This window comes from Carcharodon carcharias, chromosome 10, assembly GCF_017639515.1.
Source record: "Carcharodon carcharias isolate sCarCar2 chromosome 10, sCarCar2.pri, whole genome shotgun sequence".
Taxonomy (NCBI): domain Eukaryota; kingdom Metazoa; phylum Chordata; class Chondrichthyes; order Lamniformes; family Lamnidae; genus Carcharodon; species Carcharodon carcharias.
Window position 1 is genome coordinate 138,529,689 of NC_054476.1, and position 21,406 is coordinate 138,551,094.

Consider the following 21,406-nt stretch of genomic DNA (forward strand, 5'->3'; position numbering starts at 1 on the left):
CTATTAACATCCTCCTCACCACTCACATTCCCACTAAGTTTCAACTCATAATCCCGCCCAGTTTTGTGTCATCAGCAAACTGGGAAAAATTGCATTTGGTTCCCTCATCCAATCATTTATATATATTGTGAATAGCTGGGGCCCAAGCAGTGATCCCTGCGGTACCCCATTAGTTGCCGCCTGCCACTCCAAAAGAGATGCATTTATTCATACTCTCTAAAACTCGCTTTCACAGCCATATTTCCTTCCTCAGTGACTTTCTCTGTCTCCAGCTTACCCCATGTGGATTCCAACTGAAGTTCCATCCCTCATGTTTCGAACCCATCCAAGATTACAGGTATCTCTGGGACATACAACACTCCTTGGACTGCTGTTCTCGTCGCATCCTGAGATCCACACTCAGTGCCATGCGCCGACATATGAACACACTCGACCTCTCCCTCCAGCAGCACCGACTCACCCTATCTCTAAGCTGTCCTTGCCCCCAGTTTCATTTTATTCTTCGTCTCATCTGATGCCTTAACAAGAAACTTTGTCTCTTTCTTTCAGCTGCAAAGGAACACAAGCTCCAACAACTCTTCAACACCAACGCCCATCCAGGACCCTCCACCCATGCCCATCCCTTTAACCCCATCCCAGCTTCCAATCCCAGCCCCGGTCGTATTTTCACCATACCTACTGACCTTCCCCTCTCTGGTGCTGAACATTCGGTGCTCAGCAAAGGACTCAGTTTCATACCCTTACGCCTTCACCTCAATGAATTTCGGGCTCGGCACGATGCTGAACTCTTCTTCCACCACCTTCGTCTCCATGCTCACTTCTTTGGGCAGGAGTTCTCCCGCTGTTCAACAGATCCTTTTACCCATCTCTAATATTCTCCCTCCACCTGGACCCCTCCCTCTGGATTCTTACCTGCTCTTGGACTTTTCATTGAGAACTGTCGGCGTGACATCAGTCATCTCAATTTCTCTGCTTCTCTCACCCACTCTAAACTGTCTCTTTCTGAACTTGCCACACTCCATTCTCTCAGGTCCAACCCTGACTTTGTTATCAAACCTGCTGACAAGGAAGGTGCTGTTGTTGTCTGGCACACTGACTCTAACTGGCAGAGGCTGAGACAGTTCCTCCTACCTCCCCCTGGACCTTGACCCCACCACTGAACATCAAGTCATTGTTTCCAGGACTGTCACTGACCTCATCTCCTCTGAAGATCTTCCCTCCCCAGCTTCCAACCTCAATCTCCCAACCTCAGACAGCCCGCTTCTATCTCCTACCCAAAACCCGCAAACAGGGCTGTCCTGGCAGACCGATCGTGTCGGCCTGTTCCTACCCCACGGAACTCATTTCTTGCTACCTTGACTCCATTCTCTCTCCCCTTGTCGAGTCTCTTCCCACCTACATCCGCGATTCCTCTGATGCCCTACATCATATCAACAATTTCCAGTTCCTTGGCCCCAAAAGCCTCCTCTTCACCATGGGTGTCCAATCTCTCTACACCTCCATCCCCCATCGGGATGATCTGAGGGCTCTCCGCTTCTTCCTCGAACAGAGGCCCGAACAATCCCCATCCACCACTACTCTCCTCCGTCTGGCTGAACTTGTTCTCACACTGAACAATTTCTCCTTAAACTCATCTCACTTCCTCCAAATAAAAGGCGTGGCTATGGGTACCCGCATGGGCCCCAGTTATGCCTGTCTCTTTATGGGATATGAGGAACATTCCTTCTTCCAGTCCTACTCAGGCCCCCTCCCACAACTCTTTCTCTGATACATTGATTACTGCTTTGGTGCCGCTTCATGCTCTCGTCTGGACCTGGAAAAATTTATTAATTTTGCTTCCAATTTCCATCATTTTCACATGGTCCATCACTGACAATTCTTTTCCCTTCCTTGACGTCTCTGTCTCAATTTCTGGTGATAGACTGTTCACCAATATTCATTACAAGCCTACCGACTCCCACACCTACCTCGACTACAGCTCCTCACACCCTGCTTCCTGTAAGGACTCCATCCCAATCTCTCAGTTCCTTCGCTTCAGTTGCATCTGTTCTGATGATGTCACTTTCCAAAACAATTATTCTGACATGTCTTTCTTCTTCCTTAATCGAGGGTTTCCACCCACAGTGGTTGACAGGGCCCTCAACCATGTCTGGCCCATCTCCAGTGCTTCCGCCCTCACACCTTCCTCTCCCTCCCAGAACCATGATAGAGTCCCCCTTGCCCTCACTTATCACCCCCCCAGCCTCTGTGTTCAAAGGATCATCCTCCGCCATTTCTGCCAAATCCAGCATGATGCCACCACCAAACACATCTTCCCTTCACCACCACCCCCACCCCCGTTGGCATTCCGTCGGGACCATTCCCTCCGGGACTCCCTGGTCCTCCATCATCCCCAACACCTCAACCCCCTCCCACACCTTCCCATGCAACCGCAGAAGGTGCAACACCTGCCCCTTTACTTCCCCCCTCCTCACCATCCAAGGGCACAGCACTTCACTTGCACTTCCCTCAATTTAGTTTACTGCATTCGCTGCTCCCAATGTGATCTCCTCTACACTGGAGAGACCAAACGCAGACTAGGTGACCGCTTTGCGGAACACCTTCCACAAGCATGACCCAGACCTCCCTGTCGCTTGCCATTTCAACACACCACCCTGCTCTCATGCCCACATGTACCTCCTTGGCCTGCTGCAATGTTCCAGTGAAGCTCAATGCAAACTGGAGGAACAGAACCTCATCTTTCAATTAGGCACTTTACAGCCTTCTGGATTTAACATTGAGTTCAACAACCTCAGATCATGAACTCTCTCCTCCATTCTGACCCGCTTTCCAATCCCCGCTTTTTTCTAATAATTTATATTTTTTTAAATATATTTTTCTTTTCCCACCTATTTCTATTATTATTTTAAAACTTAGTTCCATCCATTGTTTTATCTCCACCTTTTAGTCTATTTCGATCCCTTCACCCTATCCCACCTCCACTAGGGCCATCTGTCATTTGCTTGTCCTGCTTTCTATTCTTAATGTCACCATAAGCACATCCTTTAGCTAATATCACCACTGTCAACACCCCTTTATCCTTTGTCTATGACATCTTTGGCAATCTCTTCTTTGCGTCCACCTATCACTGGCCCTCTATCCAGCTCCACACGTCCCGCCCCCCTCAAACAGCTTATATTTCACCTCATTTCTATTTTTCTTTAGTTCTGATGAAGAGTCAAACAGACTCGAAATGTTAACTCTGTCTTCCTCTCCACAGATGCTGTCAGACCTGCTGAGTTTTTCCAGCTAATTTTGTTTTTGTTTCAGATTTCCAGCATCCACAGTATTTTGCTTTTATTCCTACTCTCTGTTTCCTATCTGCTAACAAATTCTCAATCCATACCAATATATTACCCCCAATCCCATGTGCTTTAATTTTGCACACTAACATCTTATGTGGGACTTTATCAGAAGCTTTCTGAAAATCCAAATATAACACGACCAGGATTTTACACCCCCGCCATGACATGTCACCCCCAGCAGATGCGGTGAGCATTTAAATCTCCATTCAGTTCGGCGGGACTGTAATATCCCGCCAGGCAGGAAGGGCCAGAAAATCCTGGCCCAAAACCCACTGGCTCACCCTTATCTATTTTGCTACTTACGTCCTCAAAAAACTCCAGTAAGTTTTTCAAACATGATTTCCTTCTCATATGTCCACGTTGACTTTGTCTTATCCCGTTGATATTTTCTAATGTCCCATTATCACATCCTTTATAATAGACCCTAGCATATTCCCTACTACTGATGTTAGGCTAACCAGTCTGTAATTCCCTGTTTTCTCCCTCCTACCTTTTTTAAATCATGGGGTTACATTTGCCACCCTGCATCTGCTGGGACTATTCCCGAATCTACAGAGTTTGGGAAGATAACAACCAACGCATCTACTATTTCCATGGCCACCTCCTTTAGTACCCTGCGGTGTAGATTATCAGGCCCTGGGGATTTATCAGCTTTCACTCCCATTAATTTCTCCAGCACTTTGTTTTTAGTAATACTAATTTCCTTCAATTTCTCTTTCTCAATAGACTGTGGGTTCCCTAGCATTTCTGGGAAATTATTTGTGTCTTTCTCCATGAAGACAGAACTAAAGTAGTTGTTAATTGAACTGCCATTTCCTTGTTCCCTATTATAAATTCTCACATTTTGGACTGTAAGGGACCTATATTTGTCTTCAATAATCTTTTTGTTTTTACATACTTGTAAAAGCTTTTACAGTCCACTTTTATGTTCCTTGCAAGTTTACTGTCATTTTCTATTTTTCCCCTCTTAATCAATCTCTTGGTCCTCCTTTGATGAATTCTAAACTGCTCCCAATCCTCAGGTTTGCTACTTTTTCTAGCAACTTTATATGACTCCTCTTTGGATCTAATACTATCCTTAATTTCTTTTGTTAGCCATGATTGGACCTGCTCCGAGCGCAGAAAGGGATTTACTCAGCTGTCTAACCTGCTGAGACCCGAGCCAGTTCACACTGGAGAGAGACTGTTCACCTGCTCCAAATGTGGGAAGGGATTCACTCACTCATCCCACCTGGTGACGCACCAGCAAGTTCACACTGGGCCTGTAGTGTTTTTGTGCCAAAAAGGAATGTATAACTGTTGTAATGCATACATTCGTTCCTTAAATATTAGCCATTGCCTATCCACCGTCATGCCTTTTAATGAAGTTCCCCAATCTATCTTAGCCAACTCACGCCTCATACCTTCGTAGTTTCATTTGTTTAGATTTAGGACCTTAGTTTCGGATCAGACTACTTCACTTTCCATCCTAATGAAGAATTCTATCATGTTATGGTCACTGTTCCCTAATGGACCTGGCATATCAGGATTATTAATTAACCCCTTCTTATTGCACAATGCCAAATCTAAGATAGCCTGTTCCCTAGTTGGTTCCTCAAAATACTGCTCCAAAAAATCATCTTGTCTCCACTCCAGGAATTCTCCTGCCACAGTATTATTGTTAATTTGGTTTGCCCATTCTTTATGTAGATTTGAGTCACCCAGGATTACTGTAGCATCCTTCTTAATTTCCTGTTTAATGCCATCCCCTAACTTACCACTACTGTATGGAAGCCTATGGACAACGCCCACTAATGTTTTCTGCCCCTTGTTGCTTCTTAGCACCACACTGACTGATTCTACATCTAGATTTTCTGAATCAATAAATATCCTCCCTCAATATTGAACTGATTTCATCCTTAACAAACAATGCCACAGGACCTCCTTTTCCTTTTTGCCTGCCCTTCCTAAATATTGGGTACTCTTGGATATTCATTTCCCAGCTTGGTCACATTGCAACCATGTTTCTGTAATCACAAGCATATTACAGCCCTTTACATCTATTTGCACTGTTAACTTATTTACATTATTACAAATGCTCCATGCATTCAGATACAGTGCCTTTAAACTTGTCTTTTTAACATTTTTACACGTTTTTTGTACTTTGGCCCTATTTGCTGCTAGCCCTTGTTTCCTTTGCCTTCCACTTTTGCTTTCTACTTTTCTGTCTTTCATTCCTATCTTTGTTTCCCTCTCTTTAGTCTCCCCGTTCAGGTTCCCATCCCCCGCCACTCTAGTTTAAACCCTCCCCCACAGTACTAGCGAATACCCCTGCGAGGATATTGGTCCCAGTCCTGCTGGGCTGCAACCTGTCCAGCTTGTGCAGGTCCCATCTTCCTCAGAATCAGTCTTAATGCCTCAGGAATATAAATCCCTCCCTCCTACACCATCTCTCCAGCCACCCATTCATCTGGTCTATTCTTCTATTCCTGATCTCGCTAGCACGTGGCACTGGAAGTAATCCTGAGATTATTACCTTTGAGGTCCTGCTTTTTAATCTATTTCCTAACTCCCTATATTCTACTTTCAGAACCTCATCCCTCTTTTTACCTATGTTGTTGGTAGTGATATGAACCACGACCTCTGGCTGTTCACTCTCCCCCTTCAGAATGTCTGCAGCCGCACAGTGACACTCGTGACCCTGGCACCTGGGAGGCAACATACCATCCTGGTGTCATGTCTGCGGCCTCAGAAATGTCTATCTGTTCCCCTTTCACTATTGCTCTCCCACTCTCTTTCTCCCCCTCTGTACAGCTGAGCCACTCGTGCTGCCAGGGACTTGGCTCTTGCTGTATTCTCCTCTCCCCCTCTGTACAGCTGAGCCAGGGACTTAGTTTCTCAGGAGAATGCAGCAAGAGCCATCTCCACCAGCAGTATCCAAAACAGAAAATCTGTTGGAGAGGGAGATGGACCTAGGGGACTTCTGCACCACTTGCCTATTGCTTTTACTCTATCAGTCACCATTCCCTTCCTGCCTATGCACTCTTTACCTGCAGTGCGACCACCTCACTGTGCATGCTATCCATAAAGATCTCATCCTTGTGGATGCTCCACAGTGACTCCTGCCGCAGTTCCAGCTCTGAAACGTGGATTTCAAGTAGCTGCAGCTGGAGACACTTCCTGAACATGTGGCCACCCTGGACACTTGAAGTATCCCTGACATCCCACTTGAGCAACATTCCACCTAGCTGAGCTGCCTTGCGATAACTTACCCTTAAATTACTCCCTTTACTTTTACTTCCCTAAGTTTAGAGAATAGTAAGGACAGATTAAATACTCACTAGGTCCTACTTACCATGGCCTCCACTCTTTCTGAGGAAAGCTAGAAAATGAAATAATCACCTCCTTCCCTCTCCACCGAACTCCCTTCCTCACCAAACTCCAACTTAAGCACTCTGATACAGCCTGAAACAGCACTCCAGTGCAGACAAAGCAGCACTGTAGATGGCCTTTTTTTTCTGAATCTAGCTTCTGAAAATTTGTTTAAGCCAGTTATCTAATTAACTAGCTGCAGCTGCAAGCAGAGCCTGTATAACCCCTGTTGTAAAGCTTGACTAAAACTCACCTGCTCCCCAACCCAAAGAGCAACTTTTAGTTAATTGCTAAATTTAAGAAAAACAGAATTTAGATAGAAGTTAACCCTTAAATTAACCCTTAAAAGTCCCTCACTCACCAAACTCCAACTTAAGCACTCTAATGCAACCCAAAGCATTGATTTAGTTCTCACATGCTATCATTCATACTCAAAGACAATCATTTAACATTGCAAGGAGCCTAACTGACATCATTGTCATCAATTGGCCCAAATTGCAGTGCTCAAACATTTGCAATTAGCAAAGTTATTTACCTTAAGCATTCTGACACCAAAAATGATCAGAGAGTTTGCTCTCCATATTTCTGAATTTCTACAGCTTCAAACATCCTAAAACTGAGCTAATTTTGGAAAAGCAGGCTGGCTCTGTTTTAACATGTTTTGATTAGCTAGTTTTATGTCTTTCTTCATAAACTTTAACTAGCACAGCACACTCCTGCCCCCAGCACTCCCTCCCCCACCGGAGCAATTTTCTTCTGCCCCTCCCCATCACCAAACACCCTCATTCACCTCTGCCAAGGTTGAAGCTGTTTTCTTCCCCTATCTCCACCCTCCCTTTTTCCCTTTTCTTCCCCACTCTCTCCTTCCCCATTCTTTCCTCCTCTTCTCCTTCACCCTTCCCCTTTCTCCTCCCCGACTCTTTGCCCCATTCTCTCCTCGTGCTCCCCCCTTCCCATACTCTTTCCTCCTCTTCTCCCCGCCTCTCTCTTCCCGTTATTCTCTCTCCCCTTTCTCTTTCCCCATTACTCTCTCTCCTTTTTCTGTTTCCCCTCCACTCTCTCTTCACCCCTCTACTCTCCCTCCCCCTTCTCTATCCCTTCTCTCTCTCTCCACCCCTCTCTGTCCCCCTCTCTCTCTGCCCCTCTCCCCACTCTCATTCCCCTCTACTCCATATCCCCCCTTCTATATCCCCCTCTACACTCTCCCCCTTCTCTATCCCCTTCTCTCTCCCCTCTCTCTCTCTCTCCTCTTCTCCCCGCTCTCTTCTCCCTCTGCTCTATGTCCCCCTTCTATCTCCCCACTTCTCTCCCCATGTATTCTCTATCCCCCTTCTCTCCACCCTCCTCCCCCACTCTCTATATCCTCAACTCCATCTTCCCACCATTTCTCTTCACCCCATCACTCTCTGTCCCCCACTCTCTCTCTCTCTCTCTCTCTCTCTCTTCCCTCCCCTCCCGGAACAACCGGAACCAGAAGTGACAGTGAGGCTGACTCTGCTGCAGTTTTCCTGCCAGTGTGAACCAGTGTAAGTATTGGGTTCAGGAAGTTGGGTCTGGGAGGAGGTGGGGTGGTGGTGAAAAATGGAGAGAATCATCAGCAGGTGGGGCGGGGGGGGCCCCGAGGCCTGGAGTCTGGTGGATGGGATAGGGTGGGAGGTGGTGGGTAGGCGTCTGAGTCTGCAGGGTGGGTTGAAGACCTCTGAGACTGGGGGTGGAGTGGAATTCTCTGAAACTGGGTGGGAGGATGTGAAGGCCTCCAAGAGTGGAGTGGTGTGGAGGGGAGGTGATGGCCTGTGAGACTGACTGGGTCGGGGTGGGGGTGGGGGGGGGGGGGGGGGGGGGGTGTGATATAAGCTTGATATTGGGGGGAAGTGAGGGCCATCTGGGGCTGGGGCTGGGGCTGGGGTGGGGCTGGGTCACCAGGAGGAGATTAAGTGGGTGGAAGTGAACCACCAGGGAACCCTGAGGGTATGGGGATGCGGTGGTGAGGGAGGGTGTGCTGAAGGGGGAGGAAGGCGCCAGGGACACTGAGACTCATGTTGGTTGTCCCACGTCCTGCATGTTTTTTCCCCAGGATGGCAATTAATGAATGAATAAAATAAATTCAGAACTGATGGAGATCTGGTGGTGCTCTCAAGCATGTTATAGGGGAAAGGTTTCTTGGACTAAATGATAAAACTGAATAAATGCAGATATTAAGTAATTAATTTCCTTGCATTTTTTAATGTGGATTGTCTTTGAGCACATTTGCCATCTTTGAGGGCATTTGATAGCTTCAAGCACACTTGATGCCTTTTGAACACCTTTTGCCTTTGATCAAATTCAATTTCATAGATGGCAGAACGCTGCTGCCTGCGTGAAAAACCCATTCCCAATCAGAACATTTGATGTCAAATGATTGTTGATCAGTTTTGAGCACATTTGAAAGCAAAAATGAGGTAAAAATTTTCAGGTGTGGAATTAAGCCAAATGAAACAAAGAAAGAAGGCAGGAAGCAGCTTCCATGATGGTGCGCTTATCCCGGAGATGTGAAAGCAATCAGAGAAAATGGGTTTTAAAATACTCAGCCTTAATTGATATTTCATATATGAATAGACATCTTCTATTGTTGTCAGCTATGTACCACAATTTGATCAGTGTAAATATTATGCTCAGGATAAAGAAAAGTAATAGATAAATATACCTTCAATTCCAACAATATTTTTCTCTAGACTTGCCAGGAGACCATCTAAAGCAGCGTAGTTATCCACCTGGAATACGTATTTCTCATCTGGATCAGAAGCAATTAGTTTCAGCTCATTCATTGCTCCTTGTCTGGTAAAGATTGATCCAACCTTAGTGGAAATACAATGAGAAGTTCATTCTGTCAGAATTCTACTGATCTTGTCCACATGATCTGTTTCATGACTTGACCTTTCACTCAACTACATAATAGAATCAAGATCCCAGAGAAATTTTGCAAAGTTGCTGTATAACTGAGAGACAACTGGCTGGACCACAATGCAGGCTTTACCACATCACACAACTAACTGTCTAGAGACCAGAATGCCAATCCCATGCTGAACAGTTAAAGCTAAATTTCCTCCAACCTCCAAATGAACCTAAAGGACACTCTTAACACCACTCAAACTCTAATAAAAACGTTTCTACTTATAAAGCCTCTTTTCACACTGAAATGTTGTAAAGTTTTTCATACAATCAGTTTACTTTGCAGTGCAGAAGCTGTTACTTTCGCTATAATTTGTAACCATGAAAGTTTCTGGACAAATTAAAACTCAGCAATTACTGAAAAACATCACACATACAGACCTAACTTTACAAGGGAAGACAAAAATGCATGCTGATATTAGCTGAGAGGTGAGGAGGGAGCAGTGGGAGTTTTTCTGAGATTGGAAAACTTAGGTAAACAGATTTTTCTCAGGTTTTGCAGAATCTAATGTCAGAATCTGATTAACACCTTTTAGCCATGTTTCCCAGTCACAGCCAGCCAGCCAGACCGAGAAGCACCTATCTGCAACAGGGGAGTGTAAAGCACGGAGGGAGGAATCGGAAAAGTTTGGGAGTTGGAGGAATGATCGAAGGCTGTCGGGAAGATCAGAAACATCTGTGTGTGGGGGATGTTGTTAGAGATTTTAAGGGGTGGAGGGTAAAATTGTAAGGGACAGAAGTGAGATCCTAAAGGTCAGGGTAGGGTGAGATTGGAAGTGCCAGAAGCAGAGATTGGGGGCTGTAAGTGGGTAAGAGGAATGGATTAGAAAGATTGGGATGGGGGAGTCAGGGAGGAGAGTTGGAAGGTTGCGACTCAGCAGAGGCGGTGTCCGATTGCAGGAAGGGGAGTGGGAAAGACACTTAGCTGCTGAATTCAGAAATCTACATCTCCTTCTAGCTCTTTTTAATTATTTCATGAGAAGTGGGAGTTACTGTCTAGGCCAATATTTGTTCCCCATCCCTAACTGCCCTTGAGAAAATGGTGGTGAGCCACCTTGAGTCAATCTGGTGCTGTTAGGGAGTTCCAGGATTTTGATCCAGTGAAAATGAAGGAACGATGATATAGTTCCAAGTCAAGATGGTGTGTGGCTTGGAGGGGAGCTTGCAGGTGGTGATGTTCCCATCCGCCTGCTGCCCTTGTCCTTCTATGTGGTAGAGGTCACGGGTTTGGAAGGTGCTGTCGAAGAAGCATTGGTGGGTTGCTGTAGTGCAGCTTGTAGACAGTACAATGTGCATCGCTGGTGGAGGGAGTGAATATTTAAGCCCTTGGATGGGGTGCCATTCAATCGTTACGGGGAGACGGCGGGAGAATGGGGTTGAGAAACCTATCAACCATGATTGAATGGTGGAGCAGACTCGATGGGCCAAGTGGCCTAATTTCTGCTCCTATGTCTTATGGTCTTATGGATTGTCTTGAGCTTCTTCCTTGGTGGTTGAGCTGCACTTATCCAGGCAAGTAGAGATATTCTATCACGCTCCTGACTTTTACTTTGTAGATGTGTTGGAAGAATGTCTGGTGCCTCACTAAGAGGTCTGGAGGCTTGTATAAACATAAACCATTATTGATAATCCATTACTATACACATATCCAAGGTACTGCCATGCATGCATGTTGTCTCTATATAGGCTCCTCCAGATTCTACTCTCCAAACAGTTTACCTTCATGTGACTCTCTATATCAAACTTGGGCAGTACTGTTCTCCAGTCCAACATTAACCCTTTCTCTGCCCGAACACCCTTATACTACACCTCCTCCCAAGTCCCTACCCAAATATATTTAAATTACAATCTTACATTACATGCTATCCCTTCTCCCCACTCCAAGTCTTTGACTTTATAAATTCAGGTGGTCTGGAGGCTTGACAATTCTTCCAGATCTTGTTCTGTCACATTTTGAGGAATGATAATCCCAGTTGTTTTGGGTTGACTTTATCAGTTTGGCATTGAAATTGTAGTACTTGGTGTTTCTGGTACTTGGTTGTCTCCGTTTGATTTGCTTTTTGAGCTCCTTTGAGTTGCATTTCACTTCATCGACAATCTGTTTGCTGTATTTGGACACGGTGGGTTTGTCCAGTTCCTTTCAAAGGGAATGTTCACTCCATTCATTTCTAGAGTAGACATGGATTTTCTCTTTCCTTGGGGTCCGCCATGTTCTTCCTGGATGTTGATGTTTCAAAAATAGAACCTTCATTTTCACTTGTTTCACAATTTCAGCCAAATATTTGTTTACTGTCTTATTTTCTAACCCTTTTTCAAGCTTTTCATTCAGCTCAACAACTACTCTGGTGAAGTCAGTTGTCTTTGTTTCAGAGTTTTCTGTGAAATCCTTATATGCACTTAGCAACTTCACCCGGGCATTCAGTTCCTTTCTTAGTTTTTCTTCCATGGTCACTGACTGCTCCTTAGATTCTTTCAATTCACTCGTTAGATCCTCAATCTGTTTCTTAGAACTTTCCTTTTCCCCAAAGTGCCAACAATAGTGGCAGCTGATGCATCATCGACGGGACTTGGAGTCACCCTGCTTCAAATTCAGGAAGGCAGCAGGAAAAAGATCCTGTTTTTTATGCCTCTCGATCACTGATAGAGACAGAAAAACATTAAGCAACAATAGGAAAGGAAACACTGGTGGCGACTTGAGCCTGCGAAAAATTTTCTGATGATCTAATGGGCTTCCAGTTTAGGATTGAGATGGACCATAAACCTCTGGTCACTCTCCTGAACTCCAAAGAAATCGCAAAGATGCCTTCAAGGACACAGTGTTTCCAGCTCAGACTAATGACTCTACAACAGACTACATGCCTGGAAAAAGTCAAACAACTGCAGATGCTCTGTCGAGAGCTACAGTTGGCCAGACTACAAAACAAGACTTGACACTCATCTCTGAGATTGAAGCATATTCTTCCACAAAAGCAAACACTCTACCAACCTCAGAAAAGAAGCTCAGAGAGATTAGAGAAGCCCAGCTGATAGACACAGAGAGTATTCAGGTCAGAACATACTGCCAAGGCTGGCCTGAATACATCCCAAGCAATCAGGTGTTAAGACTATATCATGAGTAGCAGAAACATCTGACAATTGTTGATGTTGGCCTTCTAGTCTTCAATGATAGGCTAGTAATTCCAAGAGCAATGCGAGAAGATGTTCTCCAAAAACTCATTTGGGCAAAACAAAATGCAGAGCACGGGCACAACAGTCCATACGGTGGCCTGGAATTTTGAAAGCCATAGAAGAACTTATTTCGATGTGCCATACTTGTGTCATCAACAGTCAAGAATTTACAGAACCATTACTGCCATCAACATTTTCGTCTAGGCCTTGGCAAAGACCAGGAAAAGATCTCTTTGATTCCAGAGGAAATATCTACCTTCTAGTTATGCTTGTGGGTTAGGGATCAGCAAACTCCATTCCACAACCACAGAAGCCATGGTAAAGGCTTTCAAAGACATTTATCCACACATCGTTTCCAGTTGAAATAGTTTCAGACAATGGCCCACAATTCGTAAATGAACACTTCAGACAATTCGCTACCATGTGGATTTCACCATGTGACCAGTTCGCCACATCATCCACAGGCTAATGGAAAAGCGGAGAGAGGCATGAAAACAATCAAAATGCTCATGAAAAGGAATAATGACCTAGATTTGGCTTTACTTAATTACAGGGTGACAAGGTCTTTATTGTAAATAGTTGTAAATAAATAGTTTTAAGAAAAATTTAATACAGCCTATATCCAAGTCACTCATAGTGTAAGAGGAATCTCATCTAACCATAATTCAACAAGAAAAAAGGACAACAATCCAAACCAGTACCAGTAACTAAAACATCCATTTGTGGGGTGAAAAATTGAGGCTGACTCCTAATCTGAATATAGCATGTTGTGGCTGAGAAGGTGGGGTGACTTATATGCCGAGCATATACAAAATTGATTTTTTTGGGTCCAAAAAAATGAGGTAGTCTTGTAGCCAGGTCAACTTATATCTATCGTAAACTTTCCCTCCACGTCCTTCTCAACCTGTCTGCAGCCTTTGACACGGTTGACTACGCCATCTTTCTGCAAATCCTCTCCACTGTTGTCCAGATGGGTAGAACTAGTCTCACCTGGTTCCATTCTTATCTATCTAATCGTAGCCAGAGAATCACCTGCAAAGGCTTTTCTTCCTGTTTCTGCACTGTTAACTTTGGTGTCCCCCAAGAATTATTCTTTGGCCCTCTCCTATTTCAGTTCTACACACTGCCCCTTGGTGACATCATCTGAAGACACAACTTTAGTTTTCACATGTATGCTGACGACACCCAGCTCTACCACAACGACCTCTCTCGACTCCTCCACTAAATTGCTAAATTATCAGATTGCTTATCCAATATCCTGTGCTGGATGAGCAGAAATTTCCTCTAGCTAAATGTTGGAAAGATTAAAGCCATTCTTTTCTGGCCCGCTCCAAACTCCGCAAGGGGCTAAGCAACTGAAGGTACAGCCACTAATGGTGGAGGAATTCAAATCAGTGATGCTCAAGAGGCCAGCATTAGATTATAGATATTTCAGAGGGTTGTGGGGCTGGGGGAGATTACAGGGATAGTGAGGAGTGAGGCCATGGAGAGATTTTAAAACAAGGATGAGAATTTTTAAATCAAGGCTTTGCTTGACTGGGAATCAACATAGGCCAGCGAGCACTGGGATAATAGAGGAATGGGCCTTGGTGCATGTCAGGACATGGGCAGCAGCATTTTTGATCACTCAAGTTTATGGAAAGTAGAATGTGGGACATCAGCCAAAGTGCATTGGAATAGTCAAGTCTTGCGATAGTGAAGACATGAATGAGGGTTTTGGCAACAGATGAGCTGAGACAGGATGAAATAAGGTGATGTTACAGGGGTGGAAATAGGCAGCCTTAGTGATGGCGCAAATATGAGGTTGGAAGTTTATCACACGGATAAATGTGACACCAAGGTTGTGAACAGACTGACAACATTAGACTCTGCCAGGGAGAGGGCTGGATTCGATAGATAGGGAATGGAGTTTAGAGCAGGAGCCAAAAACAATGGCTTCATTCTAATATCAAGGAATTAACTTCTCTGGAATGTGATCAACAACTTTTCATTGTCTCAATATTGGTGCAAAATGCAAAAGTAAACAATTCATCGTAGCTCCAATGGCTATATTCCACCAAATCATCTTCATCATCTTAAAACAAGATGGTTTGCATCTGGGCAGGACCAGGATCAATGTCCTCGGGAGGTGGTAGGGGGTTGACTTGTGTGGTCAGGGAGTGTTTAAACTAGAATGGCAGGGGGATGGGAACCTGAGCAGGGAGACAGAGGTGGGGGAAACAAGGATAGAAATGAAAGACAGAAAAGTGGAAGGCAGAAAAACAAGGGCGATAAACGAACGGGGTCATAGTGCATAATAAAGCTAAGATGACTAACAAGGTTAAAAAGACATGTCTAAAGGCATTGTATCATAATGCATGAAGCATTTGCAATAAACTGGTTGAATTAACAGCACAAATAGATATAAACGGTTATGATATAGTTGCAATTACGGAGACATGGCTGCAGGTGACCAAGGATGGGAACTGAACATCCAGGGGTATTCAATATTTAGGAAGGACATACAAATAGGGAAAGGAGGTGGGGTAGCATTGTTAGTAAAGGAGGAAATCAATGCAATAGTGAGGAAGGATATTGGCTCAGAAAATCATGATGTGGAATCTGTTTGGGTGGAGATAAGAAACACCAAAGGACAGAAAACATTGGTGGGGGTTGTCTATGGGCCCCCAAACAGTAAGGGAAGGCATTAAGTAGGAAATTAGAAATGCATACAATAAGGGTACAACTGTAATCATGGGCGACTTTAATCTACATATAGATTGGACAAACCAAACTAGCAATAATGCTGTGGAGGAAGATTTCCTGGAGTGTGTACATGATGGTTTTTTAGACCAATTTGTTGAGGAACCAACTAGAGGGCAGGCTATCCTAGACTTGGAATTGGGCAATGAGAAAGGATTATTTAAGAATCTTATTGTATGGGGTCCCTTGGGGAAGACCGACCATAAAATGGTAGAATTGTTCATTAGGATGGAGAGTGAAGAAGTTGAATCTGAAACTAGGGTCCTGAATCTAAATAAAGGGAACTATGAGGATATGAGGCGCAAGTTGGCAATTATATATTGGGAACCTTACTAAAAGGGTTGACAGTGGATAGGCAATGGTTAATATTTAAAGAACGTATGCATGAATTACAACAATTATTCATTCCTATCTGGAGCTAAAATAAAACAGGAGAGGTGGCTCAACCATGGATTACAAAAGAAATTAGGAATGGTATTGGATCCAAAGAGGAGACATATAAAATTGCCAGAAGAAGCTGCAAGCCTGAGGATTGGAAGCAGTTTAGAATTCAGCAAAAGTGGACAAAAAGATTGATCAAGAAGGGGAAGAGTATGAGAGTAAACTTGCAAGGAACATAAAAACTGACTGTTAAAGCTTCTATAAATGTGTGAAGAGAAAAAAATTAGTGAAGACAAATGTAGGACCCTTACAGTCAGAAACAGGGGAAATTATAATGGGGCACAAAATGGCAGAATAATTGAACACATATTTTGGTTCTGTCTTCACAACAGAGGACACAAATAATTTCCCAGAAATTTTAGGGAACCAAGGGTATAGTGAGAGGGAGGAATTGAAGAAAATCGGTGTTTAAAAGAAAATGGTGCTAGAGAAATTATTGGGGTTAAAGGCTGAAAAATCCCCAGGGCCTAATAATCTACACCCCAGAATACCAGAGGAAGTAGCCCTGGAAATATTTGATGCATTGGTGGACATCTTCTATATTGGTGGACATCTTCAAAATTCTATAGACTCTGGAGCAGTAGTAAATGTAACCCCACTATTTGAGGGAAAGAAAAAACAGAGAATTACAGACCTGTTAGCCTAACATCAGTAGTGGGAAAAATGCTAGAGTCTATTATAAAAGACGTAGTAACAGAACACTTAGTAAACGGGATTAACGAGATTAGACCAAATCAGCATGGGTTTATGAAAGGGAAATTATGCTTAACTAATCTACTGGAGTCTTTTGAGGATGTAGATAAGGGAGAACCAGTAGATGTGGTGTATTTGGATTTCAAGAAGGCTTTTGATAAGGTCCCACATAAGTGGGCAAAATCAAAGCACATGGGATCGGGGGTAATATACTGGCATGGATTGAGAATTGGTTGACAGACCGGAAACAGAGAGTGGGAATAAATAGGTCTTTTTCTGGTTGGTAGGCGGTGTACCACAGGGATCAGTGCTTGGGCCCCAGCTATTCACAATATATATAAATGACTTGGATGAGGGAACCAAATGCAATATTTCCCAGTTTGCTGACGACACAAAACTGGGCGGGGTTGTGAATTGTGAGGAGAGTGCAAGGAGGCTTCAGGGCAACTTAGACAAGTTGTGTGTGCGGGCAAACACACGGTAGATGCAGTATAACATGGATAAATGTGAAGTCATACACTTTGGTGTGAAAAACAGAAAGGCATAGTATTATTTAAATGGTGATATTTTGGGAAATGTGGATTTACAAAGGGATCTGGGTGTCCTTGTACACCAGTCAATGAAAGTAAACAGGCAGGTGCAGCAAGCAATTAGGAAAGCAAATGGTACGTTGGCCTTCGTTGCGAGAGGATTTGAGTTCAGATGTAGAGATGTCTTACTGCAGATATACAGGGCCTTGGTGAGCCCACACCTGGAGTATTGTGTGCAGTTTTGGTCCCCCTCCCTAAGAAAGGATATACTTGCCAAAGAGGGAGTGTAACGAAGGTTCACTAGGCTGATACTGGGGATGGCAGGACTATCGCATGAGGAGAGATTGATTCAACTGGGCCTGTATTCACTAGAGTTTAGAAGAATGAGAAGGGATCTGATTGAAACATATAAAATTCTAACAGGGCTAGACATACTGGATGTAAGGAGGATGTTTCCCCTGGTTGGGGAGTCTAGAACCACGGACCATATTCTCAGGATATGGGGCAGGCCATTTAGGACTGAGATGAGGAAAGATTTCTTCACTCAGTGGGTAGTCAACCTCTGGAATTATCTACCACAGAAGGCTGTGGAGGCCGGGTCACTGAATATATTCAAGAAAGAAACTGATAATTTTTTGGATACTAGGGGCATCAAGGGGTCTGAAGAGAAAGTGGGAATATGGCATTGAGATAGAGGATCAGCCATGATCGTGTTGAATGGCGGAGTTGGCTCGAAGGGCCAAATGGCCCATTCCTGCTCAATCTTCTGTGTATTCTATGTATTCTAATTTTTAAAAAATGTTCTAAATGCTTTATATAGTGCTAGGAATTAACCCTTTGTCAGTTGAACCTAAAAGGCATAATTCAAATCAAACCAAACATCCGAGCAGCCCAAATTGGTAAAAGTTTCAAAATGTTCCACAAATATTTTTGTGTTCCAGTGATGGATACACTTTTTCCAAATTGAGTTAGTAATTTATGGGTTAAAGTCTCACTCCAGGATTTATACTCTGAAATCAAAGCCAATACTCCAGTGCAGTATGTAGTGCATGTTGGAGATGTCATCTTTCAGATGAGAAGTTAAAGGCCTTGTCTGCCCTCTCAGGTGGACATAAAAGATCCCAATGCATTAGTTTGAAGAAGAGCAGGGGAGTTATCCCTGGCATTCTGGTAAATACTTATTCCTCAATTGTTAACACAAAAAGATGAGTGTGAGAGGAGGACCCTGGGACAGGCAGTCAGCAGCACCTGGTGGAGAGTGTGAGAGGAGGGCCCTGGGACAGGCAGTCAGCAGCACCTAGACGAGAATGCAAGATGAGGGCCCTGGGACAGGCAGTCAGCAGCACCTAGAGGAGAGCAGGAGTTTACCTGTGAGGGAGTGGAGCAGCTAAATAACGAGTGGAAGTTTACCTGTGAGGGAGTGGAGCGGCTGCATAAAGAGCAGAGCGGAGTTTACCTGTGAGGGAGCCGGATCTCACCCAAACACTCGGAGGTGCTGGAATTTGAAAGGGGTGATGTCAAGGCAAGGGAGAGAGCTGATTGGTAGGTAGTGGGTAAGTGTTTTTTTCCATGTTAAAGCGACATTACAGAAGGACAGAGTCTCAGCATTTGTTTTTTGTAGGAAAAACGAAATAATTTTCTACTTGACTTAAATTTAAGGAAATAATCTTTTAATAAAAAACAAACAAAAAAAGTACAGCAAGGGAGCTCAGTCCAGTGTGTTGTACGACCTGCAGGAGGTGGGATTCTTAGACACACGTTGCCGTCTGGATGACCCCATGTGCAGGAAGTGCCACCGGCTTGACCAGCTTGAGCAACAGGTTTCAGAGCTTGAGCGTCAGCTGGAGACACAGTGGTGCATTCACGAGGCTGAGGGTTACGTGGAGAGCACGTTTTTAGATGTGGCCACCCCACAGCTTAAGGAAGTGCAGTCAGAGAGGGAATGGGTGACCATCAGTCAGAAGAAGGGAGGCAGGCATATAGTCAGGAAAGCACCAGAGTGCATCTCACTCAAGAACCGCTTCTGTGTGTTAGAAAACAGTGAGGGTGAAAGTTCCTCTGGAGAGTGCAGCCAGAGCCAAGTTCACAGCACTGTGTGGCTCAGCTGCACAAGGTGGGAGGAGTAACAGTGCAAGAGCAATAGTAGTAGGAGACTCAATAGTGAGGGATGCAGACAGGTGCTTCTACGGCCAAAGACGTGACTCCAGGTTGGTGTGATGCTTCCCTGGTACCTGGGTCAAGGATGTCACAGAATGGTTGCAGGGCATTCTGAAGGGGGAGGGCGAACAGTCAGAGGTTGTGATTCACATTGGTACCAATGAAATAGGTAGAAAGAGGGATGAGGTCCTGCAACAAGAATTTAGGGAGCTAGGCAACAGATTAAAAAGCAGGAGCTCAAAGGTTGTAATCTCTAGATTATTCCCTGTGCCACGTGCCGGTGAATATAGGAATAGGGGGATAGAGACGATGAGTGCATGGCTGAAGAGATGGTGCAGGAGGAAGGGCTTTAGTTTCCTGGATCACTGGGTCTGGTTCTGGTGAAAGTGGGGCCTGTACTAGTCGGAGGGTTGCACCTGAACCGGAACGGGACCAACATCCTTGCGGGGAGGTTTGCTAGTGCTGTTGTGGGGGGTGGGGTTTAAACTAATTTGGCAGGGGGATGGGATACAGAGTAGAGGTACAGTAGGGGGTGATGCACAGCCAAATATAGAAGAGAAACTAAGTTAGTCTGAAAGGCAGAGTAAATATAGACCTGTTAAGGCACAAGGGAATAATGCAAGGCAGGATTGTATCTATTTTAATGCAAGGAGTCTTACAAGTAAGGCAGATGAATTGAGGGATAAAAGCAAAATACTGCGGATGCTGGAAATCTGAAACAAAAACAAAAATAGCTGGAAAAACTCAGTTCTGATGAAGATCATACGCACTCGAAACGTTAACTGTATTCCTCTCCGCAGATGCTGTCAGACCTGCTGAGTTTTTCCACATGAATTGAGGGCATTGATTAACACATGGGAATATGATATTGTTGCTATCACAGAGACATGGTTGAAGGAAGGGCGGACTGGCAGCTCAATATTCCAGGGTATAGAATCTTCAGGTGTGACAGGGGAGGGGGGTGTAAAAGAGGAGGTGGTATCGCACTATTGATCAAGAAATCAATTACTGAAGTAAGGTGGGATTGTATCTTAGAAGATTCCTCGAATGAGGCCATATGGGTAGCACTTAAAGACAAAAAGGGGGCAATAATTTTGCTGGGCATGTACTATAGGTCTCCAAACAGTCTGGGGGAGATAGAGGAACAGATATGTAGGCAAATCTCAGAGCAGCATAAAAATAATAGGGTAATAATAGAAGGGGATTTCAAATTCCCCAATATTAACCGGTATAGTCTTAGTGTGAAAGGCTTAGAGGGAGCGGAATTCTTAAAGTGCACCCAGGAGAGTTTTTTGAGCCAGCACATAGAAAGTCCTACAAGAGAAGGGGCGGTACTGGACCTAATCTTAGGAAATGAAGCCAGACAAGTGGTAGAAATGTCAGTGTGGCGGCATTTTGAGGATAGTGGCCATAACTCTGTAAGATTTATGGTAGTTATGGAAAAGGACAAAGATGGACCAGAAATAAAGGTCCTGAATTGGGGGAATTTCAATATGATAAGGCAGGATCTGGCCAAAGTGGACTGGAAGCAGATACTTACAAGAAGGTCTACATCAGACCAGTGGGAGTAATTCAAAAAGGAAATAGTGAGAGTTCAGGGCCAACATGTTCCCGTAAAGGTGAAGGGTAGGACCAACAAGTACTGGGAACCCTGGATGTCAAGGGACATAGAGGATTGGATAAGGCAAAAAAAAGGAGGCTTATGGCAGTTACAGACTGCTGAAAACAACAGAAGCCCTAGAAGACTATAGAAAGTGTAGGGGGGCACTTCATAAAAAATAATTAGAAGAGCAAAGAAGGGGCATGAAAAAACACTAGCGGGCAAGATAAAGAAAAATCCCAAAACATTTTATAAATATATTAAGGGCAGGAGGATAACCAGGGAAAGAGTAGGACCCATTAGGGACCAAAGTGGCAGTCTGTGCATGGAGCCGGAAGATGTAGGTGAGGTTTTAAATGATTACTTTTCACCTATGTTCAATATGGAGAAGGGTGATGTAGGTGTAGAAATCAGGGAGGGGGACTATGATATACTGGAACAAATTAGCATTG

The 21,406-nt window shown here is 44.3% G+C and overlaps 1 protein-coding gene across 2 annotated transcripts in view; it reads right to left on the minus strand.

The window, feature by feature from the left end:
- Nucleotides 1-21,406, minus strand: part of LOC121282961 (integrin alpha-E-like) — a 312,306-nt gene that overhangs the window by 126,899 nt on the left and 164,001 nt on the right. For both annotated transcript variants that reach the window (XM_041196807.1, XM_041196806.1), the window contains exon 17: nucleotides 9,379-9,529. In XM_041196807.1, the coding sequence (XP_041052741.1) occupies nucleotides 9,379-9,529 (151 nt within the window). The remainder of the gene's footprint in view (nucleotides 1-9,378; nucleotides 9,530-21,406) is intronic.